The sequence below is a fragment of the Neovison vison genome, chromosome 1, assembly GCF_020171115.1.
Source record: "Neovison vison isolate M4711 chromosome 1, ASM_NN_V1, whole genome shotgun sequence".
Taxonomy (NCBI): domain Eukaryota; kingdom Metazoa; phylum Chordata; class Mammalia; order Carnivora; family Mustelidae; genus Neogale; species Neogale vison.
Genome location: NC_058091.1, coordinates 63046136 through 63067839, shown reverse-complemented (window position 1 = coordinate 63067839; position 21704 = coordinate 63046136). Strand labels below are relative to the sequence as shown.

Below are 21704 nucleotides of genomic sequence, written 5' to 3'. Positions count from 1 at the left end.
AGTCAGTGTGACTTGCCAGTGCGACCCCTGAAAGATGATTCTATTATGGACGTGCACATATTTTATACATGTGTCTAGATATTTAATAAAATATAATAGAGATAAAATGATTTTTGGAATTAATCTATGTTTGAGCTTATGCCAACCTGCAGCAAGTCAGCCCCTGCCATAAGCACTGCGCACAGGGCCATGCTGGACCACAAGACAGAGCTGCCAGTCGGGCGCCATCCCCACCCCATGCCAGAAAAATCAGAATGCGGCCACAATGAGAGCAAATCAAGCATCGGAGTACGTGTTACATAGAAAAGATGGATTTGATATGAAATATTAACCCTCTAAAAGAGGTACACACACAAATAGCATACCTCTTAAAACAGGTGGAGTGATAAGTCAATATTAATTTTAGTAAGTTCCATTTGTTTTGAAGATCTCAGTAATAAAATAGCATAAGATTTTTATATTGAGACTGGATTAAAATTATCATTAATATTTGCTTAAGAATTATCAGTTATCCTCTAAAGAAGGAAAAACATCTACACATATACAATATATACATACAAATGTTTACACACAGACACACCTACTCTAGTAATCAAAATCCTTTCTATAATTCAGTATGGAAAAGTAGACATTTTTATGCTTCAAAGTTCGACTTACTATTTAAAATAGTGATATTCAATTTGAGAAGACATGTAGAAATTAAATATTAGCAAATGTGTTGCTGAAAATTATTTACAAAAATAGATAATAAAATTTTCAACAACCTAATCCTGATGCATTCAAAGTGATTCTTAAAGAAAGCCCACAATAACTCACTTTTAGCATGATGTTAGTGTAGTTTCCTCAGTAATTATTGTTGCAGGGGTAGTGAAGGAATTTTAAAAATCCTAATTCTCTAATTGTGGAGAAAAATTTAGATGTAGAAGACTTTTGCCCAAGAAAAGGCACCACCTATCCTATTTGGTAACACAAAGTGTTACTTGGTTTTTAAGACTGTATGTAAATTTCCTGGAGAGCACAGACACCCTGATCTTTGTAACTTTAGTATAATGGCTCAGAACACAGGCTCTACAACCAAACTACTGGAATCCTAGTTATGCTGTATGACCTTAGGCAAGTTATTTAACCTGTGTGTCAGTTTTCCCATCTGTAACATGAGACTAATAATGCCTAGATCATAGACTGTCATGCAGATGTAAAAGTTAATACACGTAGAGAGCTTTCTGAGCAGAGCTGGCACATCAGAAGTGCTCCATAGATGTTAGGGATTATTATTAGTGTTACCCAGTGCCTCCTTCAGATTCACAGGTGCTTAGTAAGTATTTGCTGAGAGAGTATTAGTGCTTTGTGGTAGAAAGTTAAAACAGATAATTTAAATTCCATATTGTAAGTAGGTATCTTTTGTAAGTATTATTGTTGGAAGGATTCAAAATTAATGTTAGTTTTATTAACATTCTGGTTTTCCACATGCAGTAAAAAAAAAAAAATAATGACATTCATGATCTTTTTAGCAAATACTACAAAATGAAACTTGCTAGGAATATTTAAGGAAAAATGCAACTACTGGAATCAGAATCTGGAAGGGACTCCATTCCTAGGCTTGAACAATCATATCACAATTTTACCTAGAATGAAGATGGGCTTTAGAACTGAGTTGCTTCTTAGAGAGTTGCTTTTATTTATGAACTGGTACCAAGGGAATATAAACATTTTTAATCTGATAGTACTTTTAAAAAATGACAAATGAATAAATACAGCAAAAATTAGTGATCTCAAGAAAATTGAGCCTACTCTTTATAAAGCCTCAGTACTACTAAATTCTTCTAAGGCTTAACTCCTCCCTCTAAAAAAAAAAAAATACTTAAACGGCTGTTTTATGATACATGTGTTATAATGTCTGACACCAGTATCTGTGATCATGTCCTAAAAGAGCAGTTAAGTATTTTAAACTGGCCAGTTACTTCTCTGCTTTTCAACTGCCCAAAATTAACTAGTGTCACTTTAATCCAGTGCTTTTCAGCCTTTAAAATACATGTAAATTATAGAAAGCTTAGACTCTTTTTCTTGAAAGTCAACAATCTTTTAGATTTGTAGCACTATAACGGTGATATTAAAAACTATAAGGAAAAAATTAACTTGTTCACAAAGAAAACTGCCCTAACAGCCAGGAACAGTGGTTTTCAATAGGAGCTCTACAGAGCACTAAGGTTTAACAGCCTGGGGGCCTCAGACAATCTCTTTCTAATCAGAGGGGCCCTACTTCTATTGTTTTCTATAAAGGAATTCCAAAGTGATAAGGGAGCAATTCCGTTTTGCATGCTGTGCCTCATCTTACAGGACTTTTCTTTAACCACTGCATTTAACAGTGAAATCATTTCCATTCTGTATTGCATAGAACTGAATTATTATAAATAGCCTGGGTTGTAGAAAGTGCATTTTTCACGTGGAAAGCTGGATTAGCAACTTCTCACATACCACTTCAAAAGCTAAGATTCCAAATATATTAATTATCACAGACTCTGCTACAGGAATGAGAAGGCAGTGTGATACGGTGGGCGCCACAGCTGACTGAATGTCAAAGGATCTGTATTTAAATCTTACCTCTAGTTCCTCACTGGCAATGAGATATTTTGGCCAAGATATCCACCCCTTTGTTGACATCATGCGTCTGCCCCATCTAACTCACACAAGGTTTTAGCAGTAATGAGTGGTGGAAACCAAACGATAGTATTTATTATGAAAAAGTACTTTGAAAAACTCAGTCACGTAATTATAAACATTTATCACAGTCAAAACTGGGTATGTTCTCTCAATTGTGCATGCACACCAAAAGAGCTATATGCTGAAATTACTCTGTCTGGAACTTCTTACCTTAAAACAGTTTAAGTTAGTAAAAGAAAAGGGAAGCTCTGCTAACCTCACTGCTCTGATTCAACTCAGGCCAAGTCTGGTTTAGTGACGGCATTGATGGAGACTTGCTTGGAGGTGCTTCTGCAGGAGAGCCTGAATAACCTACCTCACCTGGCTGATCCCCAACATCTGCAATTGAAAAATAGAGAAATTCTCTATAAACAATATATTTTAGTTTAGGAATATGTACTTATAAAAGAAATCCTAACAGAAGATTTTCACGAGTAGTAATTTATAGTCTAACTTCCCTTTCCTTATGTTCCCCAAATAAACATTTTAACAATCAGTCATGTAATACTTGTTCTCTACTTGAAACCATAGCTTTCCATGAAAATAAAATGCAGTTAGGCATAAATAGAAAAAAAAAAAGTGTTACACATAACAATAACTCAATAGGGCACATGCTTTGAATCGTTTTCCAAAATCTTATCACAGTTCCCAAAGTGTATTTCATGGAATATTAATCATTAAGGTGCTTTAAAAAATTAGGCTTTCTGTTCAAATTAATATGGGGATATTCCAATTTCCTGATGGACCTTCCCCCCATGCATATCTGTATATCAAAGACTTGTAATGTCCTACAGAGAATAAATAAATTTTATTTAAATCAGGTTTTTCCCAAACCCAGACCTTTTTTTATCAAATGAAATCCCTCCATATTCCCTTGGAATATAATTTGGGAACTGCTGATTTATAACTAATTCACTCACATTTTCTCTACAAATCTCCTGTTACAAAAAAGCAGCATCTATTGGCAAGACAGCAAAAGGAAAAAAGACTCCCAGGCGTGGGCAAAGAGCAAAGTGAATGAGCCAACTTTTATCACTACATTACATTACAATGTAAAAACAGAAGGAATTTCAATGGCAACTGAATTCTGAATCCAATCTTCCCAAATTTTACAATCCCAGTCTGGAAATCACATAAATTGCCAAATTAATGGTGAATACCTAATCTGCTGAGAACTTGTATAAAAAATAAGGTTCTAAAATCTATCACTATCCCACTGTTTGACCATGAGCAAGTTGAATAAAACAGCACCTGAGTTTCTCCATCAGAAAAAGACATTTGCCATTAAATGTTAACACTGTACTTTAAATTCCTAAACAGAGAGCCATATAATAATTTCGCAGTGTAAACATTTTTACCTTTCTATTCATTAGTAAATTCTTTACATTTTAGTACTTAACACATACTAGGACCTAATACATACTATGCACTCAAGTATTTATCTGAGTTCCTTTCAGGTTCTCTTTCATTTTAAATTCATTCTTCTTTACTGTTATTTTCCTAAAACAAAAACTACCTATTGTTTGAAAAAGTTCTCAACATTTCCTTGCCCTATTTGTGTTACATGTCTATCTCAAAATACTTTCCCCATCTACTTATCCTGAAATGACTTCTTTATAGTCCCATCAAACTGAGAGTTCTAATTTACAGAACAGCATCATATCTTGATAAATTTTTGTTTTCTAAGATCAAGAATAATTGCTTTTTTTTCCTTAATTCTATCCCTTTCTCAATAAGTGCATCAGAGTGGTACGGAACCAACACTTCCGATAACAGTCAATGAAGACTCAAAGCTCTTAGAGAAAGACTAATGAAAAAATTATTTATGATAAATAGCAGCAGAAAATCCCTCGTTGGAGTAGCTTGTGGGTTTCAGTGTAAATGACAATTATAGATTTTTTTTTCTAAGATAACCAGTGGAAAGGAACTTAAGAAAAGGAAGATAATGGCTATAAATTTGACTATTTTAACTGAAAGTGAAATGAAGGTGGTACATGAAGAAATGTCTTATAGAGAGCCCCCAAAGCAGGTATTCATATGAAGAAAAATAGAATTAAAATAGTATTACCTACACAGAAAGATTAATTTTCAAAAGAACCTACTTAAAGTCGGACTGTATCAATTAAGCTTTAAATGTCACCTTAGGGCAAACTGGGGCGGCAGTTTGGATTCCAGACCTTCCTCCTGCCAGTCTTTCACTTCCGAATCTAGAATCCGACTGTACCCCATCCCCACCTCATGGCAATTACAATTTGGGGTAGATTGTGGAAATCTCTTTGATTCACTGGGTACAAAGTTGCAGTGGGTCCAGCCTCATGAGGGTGAGGACTAAAATACTACTCACCCAAATAATTACACATCATCATTATTCTAAGTGTTATTTTCCTAGAGTAGCAGTGCTCAAACTGTGGTCCACAAACTCCTGGGTGTCCCTAACACTCTTTTGTGTGTGTGTGGGGGGGGGCGGGTCTGAAAAGTCAGAGTGGTTTTTGTAATGATAATAATGCTTTTTTTCTGTGTTGGCACCTACAGTGAGGATGCAAAAGCAATGGTAGGTAAAACTGCTGGCTTATCAGCAAGAATCAAGGCGGTGGCACCAAAATATTAGTCATTATATTCTTTACTCCCACACATTCTAGTTAAAATAAACAAACATGCATGGCAACTTCACTGAAGAATGCTCACAACTATCACAGTAAAAATTATTTTTATTAAACCTCAACTCTGAAAACACATCTTCTTAGTACTTTGTATGGCAAAAAGGGGAAATACATATAAAGCACTCTGCTTTGCATCAAGGATTATGGTTGTCTCAAGGAAAGGTACTTGTGTGATTCAGCTGTCAGCTGAACAGGCTACTTTTTTCATGGAACACCATTTTTCTTGAAAGAACAGCTGATAAACTATAATTATTCAGATTTGGGTATTAGGCAGGCATTTTCTCAAAAATGAATTTAGTGAGCTTGACATTTCAAGGAAACCAACTGTCTTCAGTACTTGTTAGAAATGACAAAGTTTGAGCTTTCAGCAAAAATAAGAATTTTGGAAAATGTGAGTCCATGTCCATACTCAAGAGCTTCCTAATCCTTCTTTGAGATTGGTTAAATTAACAAATATGCTTTTTTGATATAATAAAACATCCCAACGTTTCAAAGATTTGTATAATTCAATGAACTGATATTTTACAATCAACGCACTTGCTACAAAATCATGCAATGGGGTAAAAGATTCATTCAAAGTGTAAGACAGACCTATGGATTTTAATGTAACAGTACAAACAACTCATTAATGTGATTTCAGCTTTCGCAATGAAATCAACCTTTAAAAAATTATCACCTGCTGAGTTTGGGGGTAATACCAAAGAATATCTGTAATTATCTGAAAACAGTCCTCCCTTTTACCATGGAGGCCACATTTCCTTCACGTACCAGAAAATGGCAACCTTTTTCTACAGAGGGCCAGACAGTAAATATTTTAGGCTTTGCAGGCTACGAACATGGTCTCTGTTGCAACTATTCAATTGCTGCAGTGCAAAAAAAGCAGTCATCGATAATTCGGGAAGGAATGAGCCTGGTTTGTGTTACAGTAAAATTTCATCTACAGAAACTAAAATTTGAATTTCATAGAATTTTCATGTGTCATAAAATATGGTTTTTCCCCCAGTGATTAAAAACAACACACTACCACTACTCCATTTGTGGGCTACAAAGGGGACTGGATTTGGTCCTCAGCCCATAGTTTGCCAATTCCTGATACACGTCAAACAAAATAACGCATCTAACAGACTGAATGCAGAAACAAGTATGAGAATCTAGCTGTCTTCTATTAAGCGAGATATTAAAGAGCATTGCAAAGATGTAAAACAGTATCACCCTTTTTATAATGATTTCTTTTTAATTTTGGAGAACACAGTTATTTTCCTAAAAATATCTGTCAATACGTAAAAGGCTTACAATTATTATTTTAAAATAAAGGATGAAATTTATCAGTTTTAATTTCTAATACAGTAACTATTTTTTTATAGAGGTAATTATTGATAGAGCTAATCCATGTAAACAGAGGCTCTTCCTGGTCCACGATAATTTTTAAGAATGTGAAAGGGTCCTAAGACTAAAAGTTCGAAAATTCACTGTCCTAGAAAATCCAAAAATTATTTCTAGAATAAATTCACAAAATTACACATTGCTTCTTTCCTGCTTCATATACAGAACAACAAATGGTTGTAGAAAAAGAGCAAATTACCTAATGTTCTAGAAAGGTAATATCCTAATACTCATGAGTCCGAGGAGAAGAATCAGGTGCATAAATAAACTTGCACCTCCTTCAACTTGGCTCCCTATAAACTCCAACAAAGAGCTTCCTGCCCACCCACAGAAGTTAGTCTTTCAGACCGTATCCTTACGGAGGCAGGGGTGTAGTTTTACTCTTACCTGATGCAGTGTTCCAACCTAGCCTCCTGCTGGAACACTGTGTCAACCCTGCCTCCCTCCTGACGGTTCTGCTCTGCCCCTGACATCATCAGAGCATCAGGGCTGAAAAAGAAGAGCATGAGCCTAAATTATTTGTTAAGGCAAACCCCAAAAGGGCTTTTATGCAAAAAGTATCTCCATGTATGAAAGTGTGTCTGGAAGATACAACGCAGTGTGGTCACACTGACATACTGTCAATCTACATTTAAAGTTAGAAACGTGGGCACCTGGGTGGCTCAGTCAGTTAAGCGACTGCCTTTGGCTCAGGTTATGATCCCAGGGTCCTGGGATCAAGCCCTGCCATCAGGCTCCCTGCTCAGTGGAGAACCTGCTTCTCCCTCTCTCTCTGCCTACTTGAGCTATCTCTCTGTCGAATGAATGAATGAATAAATAAATAAATTTTTTTAAAAAAACTTCCCATTAAAAAAATAATAAAGTTAGAAATGATAATATTAAAAGAGCGCAAACTGCATTTTTAAGATCACACTATAAAATAAAAACACCGTCAGTGGTTTTCATCCTTCTAGCCTCCAAACATTCTGAAGTTGCCAGATTCAGTTTAGTACAGTACACCAGCTAGCTGAACCACCTCTTTCTTAAAGAGCATCAGTTCTATTCTAGGTTTTTCTCAGTAATACACTCAACATGCTAGTACTGTTTCAAAAATGACTGCAGGCTGGGCGCCTGGGTGGCTCAGCTGGTTAAACAACTGCCTTCCACTCAGATCATGATCCCAGAATCTCAGGATCGAGTCCTGCATTAGGCTCCCAGTGCCACACGGAGTCTGCTTCTCCCTCTGACCTTCTCCCCTCTCGTTCTCTCAAATAAATAAAGAAAATCTTAAAAAAAAGAAAAGAAAATGACTGCCAGCTATTATTAATCTTATAGAAATATATACACTCCCTAAAGTCTTACAGTTTAAAACTTAATTTTGCTTTCAAGTAGCCAAATAAATCTAGGAAGAATTCTTCAATCATGAAGCCTCAAGTTGCAAACTCATTTAATAGCTTTATAAAAGCAAAAGCAACTACATTTTTTTTAAAAAAAGATTTATTTATTTGACAGACAGAGATCACAAGTAGGCAGAGAAAGAGGGGGAAGCAGGCTCCTCGCTGCAGAGAGCCTGTTGAGGGGCTCGATCCCAGGACCCCAGGATCATGACCCGAGCCAAAGGCAGAGACCCTCACCCACTGAGCCACCCAGACACCCCGCAACTACATGTTTTATTTGAAATGTGAATATTATGCTTACCTAAAAAAGTTCTTATATAAAAAATAAACAGATTTGGACAAATTTTAAGTCTTCAAGGAAAACTACTAATGGTACCTTTTTCATTCACATTTAAAACATAGCGATAAGCAGGGGTGCTTGGGGGGCTCAGTCAGTTAAGCATCTGCCTTTGGCTCAGTGATCTCAGGGTCCAGAGATTGAGGCCTGGGTCGGGCTCCCTGTTTAGTGGGGAGTCAAGCACTACCTCTCCCTCTGCCCTCCATCCTCATGCTTGCTCTCTCTCTCACTTGCTCTTTCTCATGCACTTGCTCTGTGTTTCTCTCTCAAATAAATCATTAAAAAAAAAAAAAAGATTGGGATAAGCAATGAAAATGCAAAAGAAATTAAAGAATTTAAGATATGCTTTGTTCTGAATGGTATCATATCCATCAAAAACTACATTCTATTTGAAAAATTAATTTTAATTTTCAACAGTCCACAAAATGGAAACTTATTCAGTAACAGAACTTGATATAGTCTATGTAGAAGTTTCTCAGTTTTTTCCCCAAGGATTTTTTTTTTTTTTAAAGTGAAGGTAAAAATGGGTGTAACAAGGTTTGAAAGAAACAAAACATTGACCCAAAATCCAATTAAATTGTAGCCTACTCTTTTTTTTTTTTTTTGGGCAGAACTGGTCAGCATTTTATAGGCGCTACTATTTGACTTAGTTACTATACTTTAAAGATTATTAACTATAGCTAGGAGGCTCTCATTATCCAAATACAGCTAAAAATGAAGAAGCCTACTTAATGTTAATCCACTTAAGATAATTAGAATTTCATAATGAAAAATAACTCAATTAGTTATTGTTTTCAAAACTTACAGAGAACATTGTAAAAATGAGTATAAAGACTGAAGAATAAAAGATGTTACAATTCTGGGGTGTAATCTAGTGGCATAATTAATAAAAACATGAACTCAATCAGTAAGCATTTATGGATGGCCTGTACATAAGCACAGTAAATAAAGATACAGTATTGAGCAAGATGACAAAGCTCCCATTTATTTCCCAGCTGTTAGAAAGTCCTGTTTCTAACAGAGAAAGACAGATGTCCTTCACTTTGCTTTTAAGTTTTGCAGCACAATTGTAAAGAAAAAATACAAAATTTGTCCTTTAAAAAAAATAATTAAAAGTATCAGTAATTATTCCCAAGGACTATTATGAATCCCCTGATAGGTAAATCATAATCTTTTAAAGCCCCTATTGGGTCATCCTTGTAGAAATTTTCTCCTTCAAATATTATCTAGTCTTATTAATGTCTTCACCAGGAATTTGAGGAGTTTTAATTATTTTGACCAGTTTCATTAAATGGTACATTTTTGCCAATATCTGTAACTGTCCTGATTTGTCAGCTACAACATCTGGAAAGAAATGACACCAGCATTAAGAATGTGTGTGTGGGGGCGCCTGGGTGGCTCAGTGGGTTAAGCCGCTGCCTTCGGCTCAGGTCATGATCTCAGGGTCCTGGGATCGAGGCCCGCATCGGGCTCTCTGCTCAGCAGGGAGCCTGCTTCCTCCTCTCTCTCTGCCTGCCTCTCTGCCTGCTTTTGATCTCTCTCTGTCAAATAAATAAATAAAATCTTTAAAAAAAAAAAAAAAAAAAAAAAGAATGTGTGTGTGTGGGGGCCTGGGTGGCTCAGTTGGTTAAGCGACTGCTTTCAGTTCAGGTCATGATCCTGGAGTCCCAGGATCAAGTCCCGCATCGGGCTCCCAGCTCCACGGGGAGTCTGCTTCTCTCTGACCTTCTGCTCACTCATACTCTCTCTCAAATAAATAAATAAAATATTAAAAAAACAAAAACAAAAACAAAAAAACGTGTGTAGGGGCAGTGCATGGAGAGGGAGTGCTTGAAGCAATTCCTAAGTGTAAAGCTGATGATGAATACTTGCAGTGCCTATTTTCATGATTTTTCCTCTGCAACTAAAGGTACTTGGGAGAGTGAATTTTCAAAAATAATGATTTAGAATTGTTTATATAAAATAAAGATATATGTACCCTTTTTTTTTTTTTTTTTAAACAGCACAATTTTAAAGGTGAAGTCAAGAAACTACCCAAAAATCCATCACTAAGACACGGGTTAAATTAAGGTGCATCTATATTATGGAATACATGGTATGATAAGGAATGTGACATCCCTGTATGTGACAAAGTATAAAGATGTTCAGCACTATTTAAAAAAAATCAAGGATATACAGTGTGATTGTACTTGGTGAAAACAGTTATCTCCATGTGTTGTTTGTATTGGCTTTTCTATGCTAAAAGTTTCTGGATGAACAGAAAACTCAACAAGTGATTTTAGCACAAGTTAGTCTCAAGTATGGATTTTTGGTAAACTATTCATAAAAAGTCTGTGGCTTTTAACAATATTCCTAACAGAAGGCCTGCAAGGAGTTTTAGGACCCACATTATATACCATATCAGCAACAATGAACATGCTCCAATTTACTATGTGAAGAAGTGATGATGGAGGAAGAGACAGAATAGGGAACAATTCCTCTCCCGCTCTGAGCATCTCAAGCAGACATGACTGATTTGCTCGTGAGTACTGGGTTATAAAGACAGGAAAGAGTTTTAAAAACAAATGGCTCAGCTATTTAGTTATTTCCAAAATGTGAACGCCTACCTAAATATTCAGTTTGCACCCTACTAGATGCTGAAACCTAATGAACAAGACTGATTCAGTTACTACCCACTTGGATCCTCCAGGCTAGTTTGAGAGAAAGAGATTTACCAAATAATCACAAAAGCTGTGTGCCAAATAGCAACTATGCTCCAAAGCAGAATCTCTGTGAACTGAGTTGAAGTATACAGCATCTAAGTATGTTTGGTTTTGTTCTTTTAAGATATAGCGTGTTGTGGCAGATTAGCAGGTCACTCTGTTTTTTTAAGTAGATAACCATTCTTAGAAGATGAACATTCTTTCTTGAATAACAGCTTCAGAAAGGTGTTTCCTTAGATGAATTTTGGTATGCTCTTTTTTTTTTTTTTCCGGTAAGACAATAAAAACAAAGTCTCCCTTTGTATTTACTCTAGCTGCCAAATTCAGTGCTGATCTTAAATATTTAAATATTTCAGTGCAGGCCCAAATAAGCACTCTACCTATGATCATTAGTTGTTCTGTTTTATCGGCTATTTAATCCTATGAACCTGGTCAAATAATTTTCAAAAAATTATAAATCTCCCCAAGCCATGTTTACATGCCTACAGAAAGCCTAGTCTGGTTACTTCAAGTGGCTGTAATTCAAGTCAAGTCACCACTAGTCACCACTACTATTTATTTTTTGATAAGTTATTTAAATTGCCAATACAGAATACCTGCAGAGCTAATATTTTAGTATGTCCCAACATCACAAACTTATAGTAACAGTTATATTTCAAAGATAGAAATGTGTTAAAAATATCCTACTTTAAAAATGGCACACTTAACATTAATTCACTCAATAATTTATTTGCTGACCAATTAATTAAGTACACCCCTGGCAAAGTGCTATGTCCTTAGGATACTACAATGAGTATGATGCATTTCCTGTTTTTTTAAGGGGCTCAGTGAGGTAGCAGAAAGAGGAAAAAAAGAACAAGATTTAGTGTGATGTGTGCCATAATAAGCAGCATGTAAGTGATGTTGCAAGAGATCACAGAAAATAGAAGGTAACATTTGCCTGTCAGTCAGAAAGCCTCCAAAGGGGGAATACCTGAAATAAATTCTCAGATCAGCCAAAAGAAACCATTTGGGTATGTCCCTTTTAGTATCTAAACTTCTAAAGTGAACTTCTAAAAACACAGCTATTTTAAATTACTTTTGTGGATACTGATGGATCCACAGTGTCACGCAGTAATTTCTATATTCAAAGGACTTTGTGGACTGTGAACCTCAGCCTTATCAGAGGTAGGTAAAAAAAGATTAATCAGTTTCTCCCACCCCAAAATTAACAGAACTCTAAATTTACCATTTGTAAGTAGGCAAAGCAGATCTGAATTTAATATTGTGTAGTCAAATGTTTATAATAAATTTGATCAGAAAAACCACATAGTATTATGCTGGAATGGGAAAAAATTATTTGATCTTTGGGAACCTTTAAGAAGTTAAAATTAGAGCAAAAGTGTACAGATACATGCAGGCAAAAAAATCCGTATCTCTTGGCTAAACAGATTTAATTAACAGATGTAAAAAAAAAAAAAAAAAAAAAAAGAATGCCCATAAACAAAATTCTTCAATCATGAGCCCTAAAATTCAGTCCGTAGACCAAGTTTACGAAGACCCAGAATTTATTTAAATTAAAAACAAAAAACAATGGGGTGCCTAGGTGGCTCAGTCAGTTAAAAAGTATCTGCTTTGGCTCAGGTCACAATTTTAGTTAGGGATCTGGGACAGACCCCGGGAGCCCAGGCCTCCAGCTCCCCGTTCAGCAGGGAGTCTGCTTCTGCCTCGCCCTCTGCCCCTCCCTCCCCAACTCATGCTCTTTCATTCTCTTTCTCAAATAAGTAAAATCTTTAAAAACAAAACAAATTCCACTGACTACATGCAATAGCCAGATTTACCAATCTGAATGCAACAGATAACAGGTTCAGACAAGTCTCTAGAGAATAATGTAACAGAATAAACTTGAATTATTTTCTTGTATTAGTATGCTATCAGTTTTCAAAGAATTAATGTCACAGAAAAATTCCAAATCCAAGGCCCAATTTTTAAAATGATACACCAAGTACAAAGCTACTAAATTTCTTCCCCCTTTGGCTACTATCAAATAAGCTAGACACAACTCTTTTCATTCATTTCTTAATTGGGTAAATCAAAGTACTGTGAAGCAAAATTACCAACAAAAATACTTAGCTCTCAGCTCAAGTTAGAGGATACCTAATAACTACCTGAAATGATTGGGAAAATCCTAGGATTCTCATAAGATAATGTTCAAAAAAACATAAAATCAATGCTAAAGTTTGTAATCAATTTATTCGTTGATAAAAGGTCAGTGTACAATTCAGGTCCTGAAACATGAATGGCATCAAATCCACATTTCAGGTGGAGAAACAGAAGGAAAAAACAGAGTAAGTGGTAAGAACTTGCCCAGGGTCACAGGAATAATTGGCAAAACTAGAAGCAGACTCAGATTCCTAACACCAAGGATACTGTTCTCTTTGTGACATTCATAATATGCATATGATTCCTTCTGTATGATTCAGGCAATAAGGTCAGATTATGTGTCTTTCTGGGTTAAACGACACTACCTAATAGATGAAGGCCCTTTTGAGAGCTAAATTCTGTTTTAATTTTTCTTTTAAAAGTATAGATTTCCTTCTATCATAACATCCAAAAGAAAACTGACATAAGAAAACTGAAAATGGTAATTTTTAATTAGGCTCATTAAGAATTTAACGTTAAGATTTCCTTTATTCATTCTGAATTTTACTCATTTCTTTACCCTTTAAAAGTTCTGCTTCCTTTTAAAGAAAGTTACCAGTTAATATGGGCATTTACAAAAGCATTCTTGTAAACATGGTAACAAAAATAGCACTATCTATAATCAAACACAAAATTTCCAGACTTCTTTAGTCAGAAGAAAAGAGTTGGGCTTTTGAAAGGAAAATGCTTGCACACTGCATTGGTCTTATGATAAACCAGGCATAGTCCTTCAACGAATTAAGATGCATTCGATGGAAAAATGCTGATAATGCAGACAGGCTACCTCGCCCACCCCAGACAATATATAATGCAATTATAGGGTGGCAAACAAACAAATACTGTGAAATGCTCTCCAAATCTCAGGAAGTCAAAAGTTAAACCGAAATAGTGGCATGTATTATTTGTCTCTTTAAAACTGACTAAACAGGGATGCCTGAGTGGCTCAGTCAGTTAGGCATCTGTCTTCTTTTCAGGTCATGGTCCCAGATTCTAGAACTGAGTCCTGCATCAGGCTCCCTACTCAGCCAAGAGCCTGCTTTGCCTTCTGCCTGCCACTTCCCTTGCTTGTGCTCTGTCTCTCTCTCTCTGACAAATAAATAAAATCTTTTTAAAAATAAATAAATAAAACCTAAATAAAACAAACCATTAATTCAAGTTCAGCCTATAGAGCACATTCGGATGGCAAACCTACTTACTCTTAATGAAATGTCTATGTTCTTAAGTCTTTTTTTTTTTTTTTCGTTTTAAGATTTTATTTATTTGATGGAGACACAGCGAGAGGGGGGACACAAGCAGGGGCAGTGGGAGAGGTAGAAGCAGGCTTCCCGCCAAGCAGGGAGCCCGATTCGGGGCTTGATCCCAAGACCCTGGGATCATGACCTGAGCTGAAGGCAGATGCTTAACGACTGAGCCACCCAGGCACTCCTGTGTTCTTACGTTTTAACAACTATCCTGATTTTGCTTTAAGAATTGTGTTGAGGTGTCTGGATAGCTCAGTTGGCTGAACATCTGACTCCTGGTTTTGGTTCAGGTCATGATCTTGGGGTCATGGGACTGGCCCTAAATGGGCTTTGTGGTCAGCACAGAATCTGCTAGAGATTCTCCCCCTCTCCCTACTCGCACACACTCTCTCTCACTCTCTCTGTCTTGCAAATAAATAAATAAATAAAATCTTAAAAAAGGAAAAAAAGAATCAAGTGCTATGTTTATCAAGGCCTGTAACCAGGTCCCTTCGGCTCCCGATCTTACCTGCTGAGTCCTCCAAATCAATCAGTTTGGGCATTAGGCTTTCAGGGAGTTTTTCTGGTAAGTCATAGCCATTCTTCCTAGCAACTACCAGATGAAAAGCAGCACAAAACTCATCCAGTGTCAATGCTCCATCTTTATCAAAGTCTGAAAGTTCCCTAGAAGACAAACTTACTATAAATATAATCATCTGCTTTGGATCTCTTTACATCTCAAAAAGAAGCAAAAGAAACCCTTTTCCAGAAAAAGTACCAAAAAATTTTTTTTAAATCCCATAGATGGGAAGAAGTATAAAAAAGTGAATACAGAAAACTGACTGCAAAATGTAGGCAGTGGGCATATGGACGTTCAAGGCACAATTCCTTAAACTTCTCTGAATACTTGAAATTCTTATAATAGAATGCTAAAAAACAGCTTAAATAAGTAAAACCACCAAAAAATGAACTTTAATCCATATGCATTTTTAAGTAACAGGATTTAATTTAAAGGCACGCCTATTTAGTAAGTCCCTGAAAATTTTTAAACCTTCATTTTTATTATCAAAGGTACATGTATCTACTTTAAAGCATCCAAAAGAATTATAAGGCTTGATATTAAAAAAAAAAGCCCCCCCATTCTTCCACTTTCTAGATGAAGAAGCAACCACTTTTGTATTTAACACGTTAACACTAGAAATAGCATGTATACATTGCCAGTTCTTGATTTTTCAGTTTAGGCATTATCCACCTTCCTTCTACTATAGCACTCTATGCTACTAAAAACTCTACTAATGAAATAATTTAAAGTAGAAATAACATTTATGTTTATCTGAGAATTGTTTTTTAAAAGTAATTTGTGATTATAATTTGTTTAGACTGACTAATTCCAACTACATAGCAGCTATTCAAAGACTTAGTTTGGATTAAAGTGGGAGCTAAGCACTGTTCTTAAGCTCATGACTTAGGATAGGTATAGGTATAGCTAATAGTATGGGTATAAGCTTGTTAAAAACCAGATGGGCTACATATAACTATGGATGAACCAGTTAGCTTTTATTCCAAGCATTATGCTAGCAACAAGAAACAGTGGATACAACTTAAAGAATTTTAGCACTTTTTAATGAACCACTGTACTGGCATCACTTATTTCTTTTCCAGAGAGTGAGACAAAAGCTGACCATTACTGAGTTCTTTGAGAACATATTCTTGAAAAGGTTACTCTAATAGTTTATTTTTTAAGGTTTGAAAATCTACTTGCTGGAAGCCCCTCTGAAACAACCCATATTACACAACTGATATGAAATACCACACTTACCAAATGTGAGAAAGTTCAAGAATAGGAAGTTTTGATTTTGTAAAAAACTCTTTAGCTGCAGATCCTGAAATATTAAAACAGTGTTGTTTAATGTTATGCTGAACTTACACACCCAAGAATAAAATGTGAGGTTAAGACTTTTATCATTGTTGCAAAAGGTAGGAACCTTAATATGTGTGTATGTCATGTTTTCTTCTCCAGTGATTATAAACTCTTTAGATAAACAATTTGAGAATTATCATTTATAATCTCTGACCAATAAAACCATGCCTTTGAAATTATGAAATTGAGACTCTGTCCTGTCCCATCCAGAAGAATTTGTTTTTAACAACTCACCTGGAATAAATCCGTTTAGATCAGGCTGAATGGTTTTAAACTGATTTACATAATACTGTCTTTGTTCATCTGTTATTTTCCAGGGATCATCATAACTACTGGATTGCCTACGAATTTCATTGGCAGTTGTAGCTGATGCTACAGTTCGTACTGTTGTCTGGTCCTGTAATGAAACATTTATTTCCTCAGTACAGTATCTATCTATATAATTATATGGACCAAGATTGCTAGGTTATTTATCTTTGAAATTAAAACTTACTTTTTGTGGATGTTTAAAATATAAGAAGTCTTCACAAAGTCATCACCAAACCACATATTTGTTATACTCAGGTTACTGAATGTTTCTGCACAATGATTATATAAGTGCGTAAAATGATAGCAGTGTGTAAGCAACAGAAAGTTATGAAAAATGTGCTAAGAAAGCCAAGCAAATATATTCCTAGGCACAGAAAACTTTCAAAACTTCGTTGAATAATTAGAAAATCAGCCAAAACTTTTATTGAAACATTCCACTGATAACAGACTTTAAGACACAGAGCAGAGTTTCATGTTCTATAAAGAGTGAACTTGCATTTACAAAATTTGCAATAGCAAAATATATATTAAAAAAAAAATGACTGCAGCAATACTCTGAATGAAGCAAACAAAAATGCAATACCAATAAAATGTCACACCTGGACAGAAGCAGGATGCATGGTTAAAAGAGTACTGGTTGGTGGAGTATCTGCAAAACTGACCCAAGTTTCTTGTGGTGGAGGTGGAGGTGGAGAGTGCCCCGACCACACTGCGTCAGCAGCAGCAGAACCTGGAAAGAGAACGGTACACATGCTGGCTCACTTCTAGAGAAAAAAACAGTTACCGGGTTTGTACTATAACTCCTCATACACGTATTATAAATGTTTTCTTTCAAACTCTAACTTTGAAGAAATGTTAATGATTTCCAAAGTGAATGTCTTCTGTCAACTTAAAATTATACCTCTTTTAAATGGTTACTGTACTTTCCTTGTCAATACTGGAACTAATATAATACATAACTTCTATTCTGGGAAATCATTATTTGTTTCATCTTCAGAGAATCTGGTATCTATAAACTTTTGTCTAAGCATCACATGAATAAGTAAATGCAATTACCATTGTTCAAAGTGATGCATCTACTTACAAACTTTCATGGTTGGCTTTTGCTTCTAATTAAGGTGCTTAATTTATAATTAAAAATTGCCTTGGAGGCAACTCTTAAAGGAATAGTATCACGTTTCCTTCAATTTACCACCCTTAATAAATAACCGTCACTTCTAAAGAGTTTCAAAATACCTGATTGTGCTTCCCCAAAGGGAGACCAAAATGGCCCAGGTCCTGCAAGAGGCCTCTCGCTATTTCCCCCACTGGGGTGACGGCTGTGCTTCCTCCATGTGTGTGGAGAAGTTGGTGGGGACTGCTGGGGTGAAACTACGGGAGATGCAGGTTCCTGGAGAGAATATTATTAAGACTTAAAATTTTTTAAGGTGACATTTTCATTAATAAGATACCATTAAATGCTTTATTGTAAACATCTATACAGGCCATCAACTGGTAACACATTCAGGCACATGAATACCTGCTGATCTGTAGATGTACGAGGCTGGACAGTATCATGGCTTACAGATCCCTTTTTCACTTGTCCTCTTCCAGGTGGTGGGGGAATTACACCGGAGTAAGACCCTTGATTTTCAGAATCTGAAGAATATGAGGCTGCATGGCGAGATTCCTGTTCATTCTTTGAAGCAACAAATCTTGGCAGAGGAAGGTCCTTTACTGTTAACCACAGAAATAATTATTACTTTAAAATGAAAAAGAGCACACGTTAAAACTGAAATATGAATTAGATATTAGAAAGAATTTTTAAAAAATGGATACAGACACATATGTTTACCACTCCCTTTCACTGTTTAGGGAGACTCTAACCTAGAAAGTAGTAGAACACTAAACTGTCCTTCTAAAGGCAATAACAATAGCTATAATAAATATCCTATCTGGCTCTGTGCTTGCAACTAAGGCAACAAGGTGCCAAGGTCACTGACAATAACTGACAAGGGTCTGAAGCCAGGACAGTCTGACCTGAAGGTCTAGACAATTTCTTTTCTGCTCATACTGATTATCTTTAGATGTTAGAGCTCAGCTGTTAAGTTAAGGAGAGAATATATCACTAGATTGAGACTAGATTAATCTAGACACTTCACAGCACAAATTCCTGAAAATATTTTACTGTTCCCCTACCAACACCATGGTACAAGGCATGATAGCTGTCCACTTTAATCTGGCTTGTGACATTTCTAATAAACAGAGAAGAAAGAAAACCAAGAACTTCTCTGCAGATCAGTCATAGATCAGTCACACCTTTAGAATGGAAAACACACACAGAAGCAGAATTTTTAGCAGAAAGTATACTTCCCTTCACCATGACTATACTATCTTCATCTCTCTTGAATCTCCATACTAAGGAGTTGGAAATACTAAGCTTATTCAGTATTTATGGAAAAGAATTCAAAATTATTTGAAAAGAATTCATATTCTCAATTCTAGAAGAATGATGTGAGGCAAAACAGAGGTTCAAAATGAAAACCTCACATTGACCAATAAACTGAACCTGGTGCTTAAAACTATTTATAAAAATTTCAAAATTACAGAAAGCCTCAAGTTTTCTCTTTCCTCTTTTCCCTATGACAACCACAGAACTCTGCATTTAAATGCTACCTTTATAGAATTTCTACTGACTTCGGCATCAATAAGCCTCCCAATCACAGAAAAACTAATTATCCTAGGTGACACTTCTAAGGTAGTCAAGTGTCTGTGTGTAGGTTTTAGTCTGCCAATATTTTACCTTTGTCTCTATCCAAATCAGAAAGTTTTGGTTAACTTTCTAATTTCAAATGCACAGTCTTCCCAAACAAAAAACCACAAAGAATTATGTAGTTTTATATGTATTAGAAAAGAAGAAAATAAGGAAGGCACATAAGAAGGTGGTCAGTCACTACAATCCATCATTTACTTTGATAAAATTATTCACCCAAAATCTCTCTAAGCAACTTTCAGTGAATTCTGAAAAATCACCACTATTAACAATTTTTATATGACCATCAAATATGTATTAAGTACATGCATACCATAACAGGTTTAAGACAGAGATATTTTTCTAATACTCACCAATGAACCAATGTATGAAGCTAGAGAGAATGCTAAAATGTCAGGAAGACTCAACAATTCTACAATTCTACTGACTTTACTTCGTTTGTGAGCATAAGTCTATTTTCATTTCAGCTACTAATGTATTCCATATTCACCTGTATTTATACTTTCCACTCTTAAAGGGAAACCAGACTGGGCAACAGCTACAAGTTTCAAAGCGATATAGAACTGACTTCTTCCAAAATAACCAAGTCTCGTTGCACCACAAAGCTCCATAATCTATAAAAGAACACAATGTTAATATTAAGTTTTATGATACTAATTCTCCAAATAAGCAGGTATTTAACTTCTGTTTATAATTTCTCCAAAATATACAGCTGACATGTAGTATATTACACTCAAATGACGACCAGCTTCCTCACGTTTCAGGTTTAAGAGTCTGAAAATAAAAAGGCACTGACCTTATAATAAGAAGGTTATGGTTCTCCTACTTGGTAAAATCCATATGATAAAGAAATTTTATTTTATTAGAATGACTATTTACTCTTAAGAGTTCTATTTTTCAGAAACAATGTATCATCTACTTTTCATAAACACTGTGCATACAACAGGGCCAAAAGTTCCTGCAACTAATAGATTATTATGCAGCCATTTTAAGTAATAGTCATAAAATGACACAGTAAGTGGAAAAAAGTAGGATACCTACTTTAAAAACAAAATCACAAACACATAAAAACACAAACACAAAACACATAAACACAAATCTGAAAAAAATCAGAGATATACAAATCTATCAGCCATTTTGTTAGGAGAGATTTAAGAGCAGGGTTTTTCCTCTTATTTCCCAGATTGTATTTAATGTGGCTATACTACTTTCCCTTAAAACAATTTTTGCTTTGCATTTTTTAAAAAGATTTTATTTATGTATTTGACAGAGAGAAATCACAAGTAGGCAGAGAGGCAGGCAGGCTCCCTGCTGGGCAGAAAGCTGGATGCGGGGGTTCGATCCCAGGAACCTGGGATATCATGACCTGAGCCGGAAGGCAGAGGCTTTAACCCACTGAGCCACCCAGGTACCCCTGCTTTGCATTTTTTAAAGCACGAAGGTCTTCAAGGATCTACACCCTCATTCCAGTCATTTGACCAGTATTTCTAGACTGGCTATGACAAATACGTGACAGACTAGAAAAAAGCAGCTTCAGTTAGGAAATTAAATGACAACTGCAAAAGTTGGAATAATGTCTACTGTACAGACATTATAATCTCAAAATAAACACTAAGTATCCTTGTCTTATCTTCTCAAAAGATACAAATTCCTGTAGAAAGGGAGCATATTTGCCTCTTTTCTTTTTCCTGAAACACTCAAAGATTAGGGTACCTAGATGTTAGGTAACAATTCACAAGTATTTACTAGAATTGCAAAAAAGCACCCACAAACAGTTAAGCAATGTGTCACAATCACAATAACCACAAGAGAAGACATTTTTATGTTGATTGATCAGCAATGGAGGAAGTTCCTGATTCTGCCACTAAGGGGCATCACTTCAGTGTAAATTTAAAGGGCAAGGAGGATAAAAGGCCAGGTTCATACTAGGGAACTAGGAGGAAAATGAGGGTAAGAGTTAAGAAGGCCACAGAGCCTTGAAAGATGTGCAGGCATTTTGTTATGATTTCTGTCCCTTTCCACGATTCTTTTCTGCCCAGTTGGCACCCTGTAAAGGATCATTATACATCTCAGATACTTCTGCTTATAAAATAAATCTAAAACATCTAAAATATGCCCTGTATCTATGTTTGATAAAGGGAAGACCTCAAAGGAAATCACAGG

General features: G+C 35.7%; 1 protein-coding gene across 6 annotated transcripts in view; it reads right to left on the bottom strand.

The window, feature by feature from the left end:
• REPS1 (RALBP1 associated Eps domain containing 1) overlaps positions 1–21704 on the bottom strand; it is an 83906-nt gene that overhangs the window by 20638 nt on the left and 41564 nt on the right. For all 6 annotated transcript variants that reach the window (XM_044247850.1, XM_044247804.1, XM_044247813.1 and 3 more), the window contains exons 2-9: positions 20032–20155; positions 18309–18505; positions 18026–18179; positions 17389–17519; positions 16715–16877; positions 16379–16442; positions 15089–15243; positions 2918–3039 (exon numbers count right to left, since the gene is read on the bottom strand). In XM_044247850.1, the coding sequence (XP_044103785.1) occupies positions 2918–3039; positions 15089–15243; positions 16379–16442; positions 16715–16877; positions 17389–17519; positions 18026–18179; positions 18309–18505; positions 20032–20152 (1107 nt within the window). In that variant the 5' untranslated portion in view covers positions 20153–20155. The remainder of the gene's footprint in view (positions 1–2917; positions 3040–15088; positions 15244–16378; positions 16443–16714; positions 16878–17388; positions 17520–18025; positions 18180–18308; positions 18506–20031; positions 20156–21704) is intronic.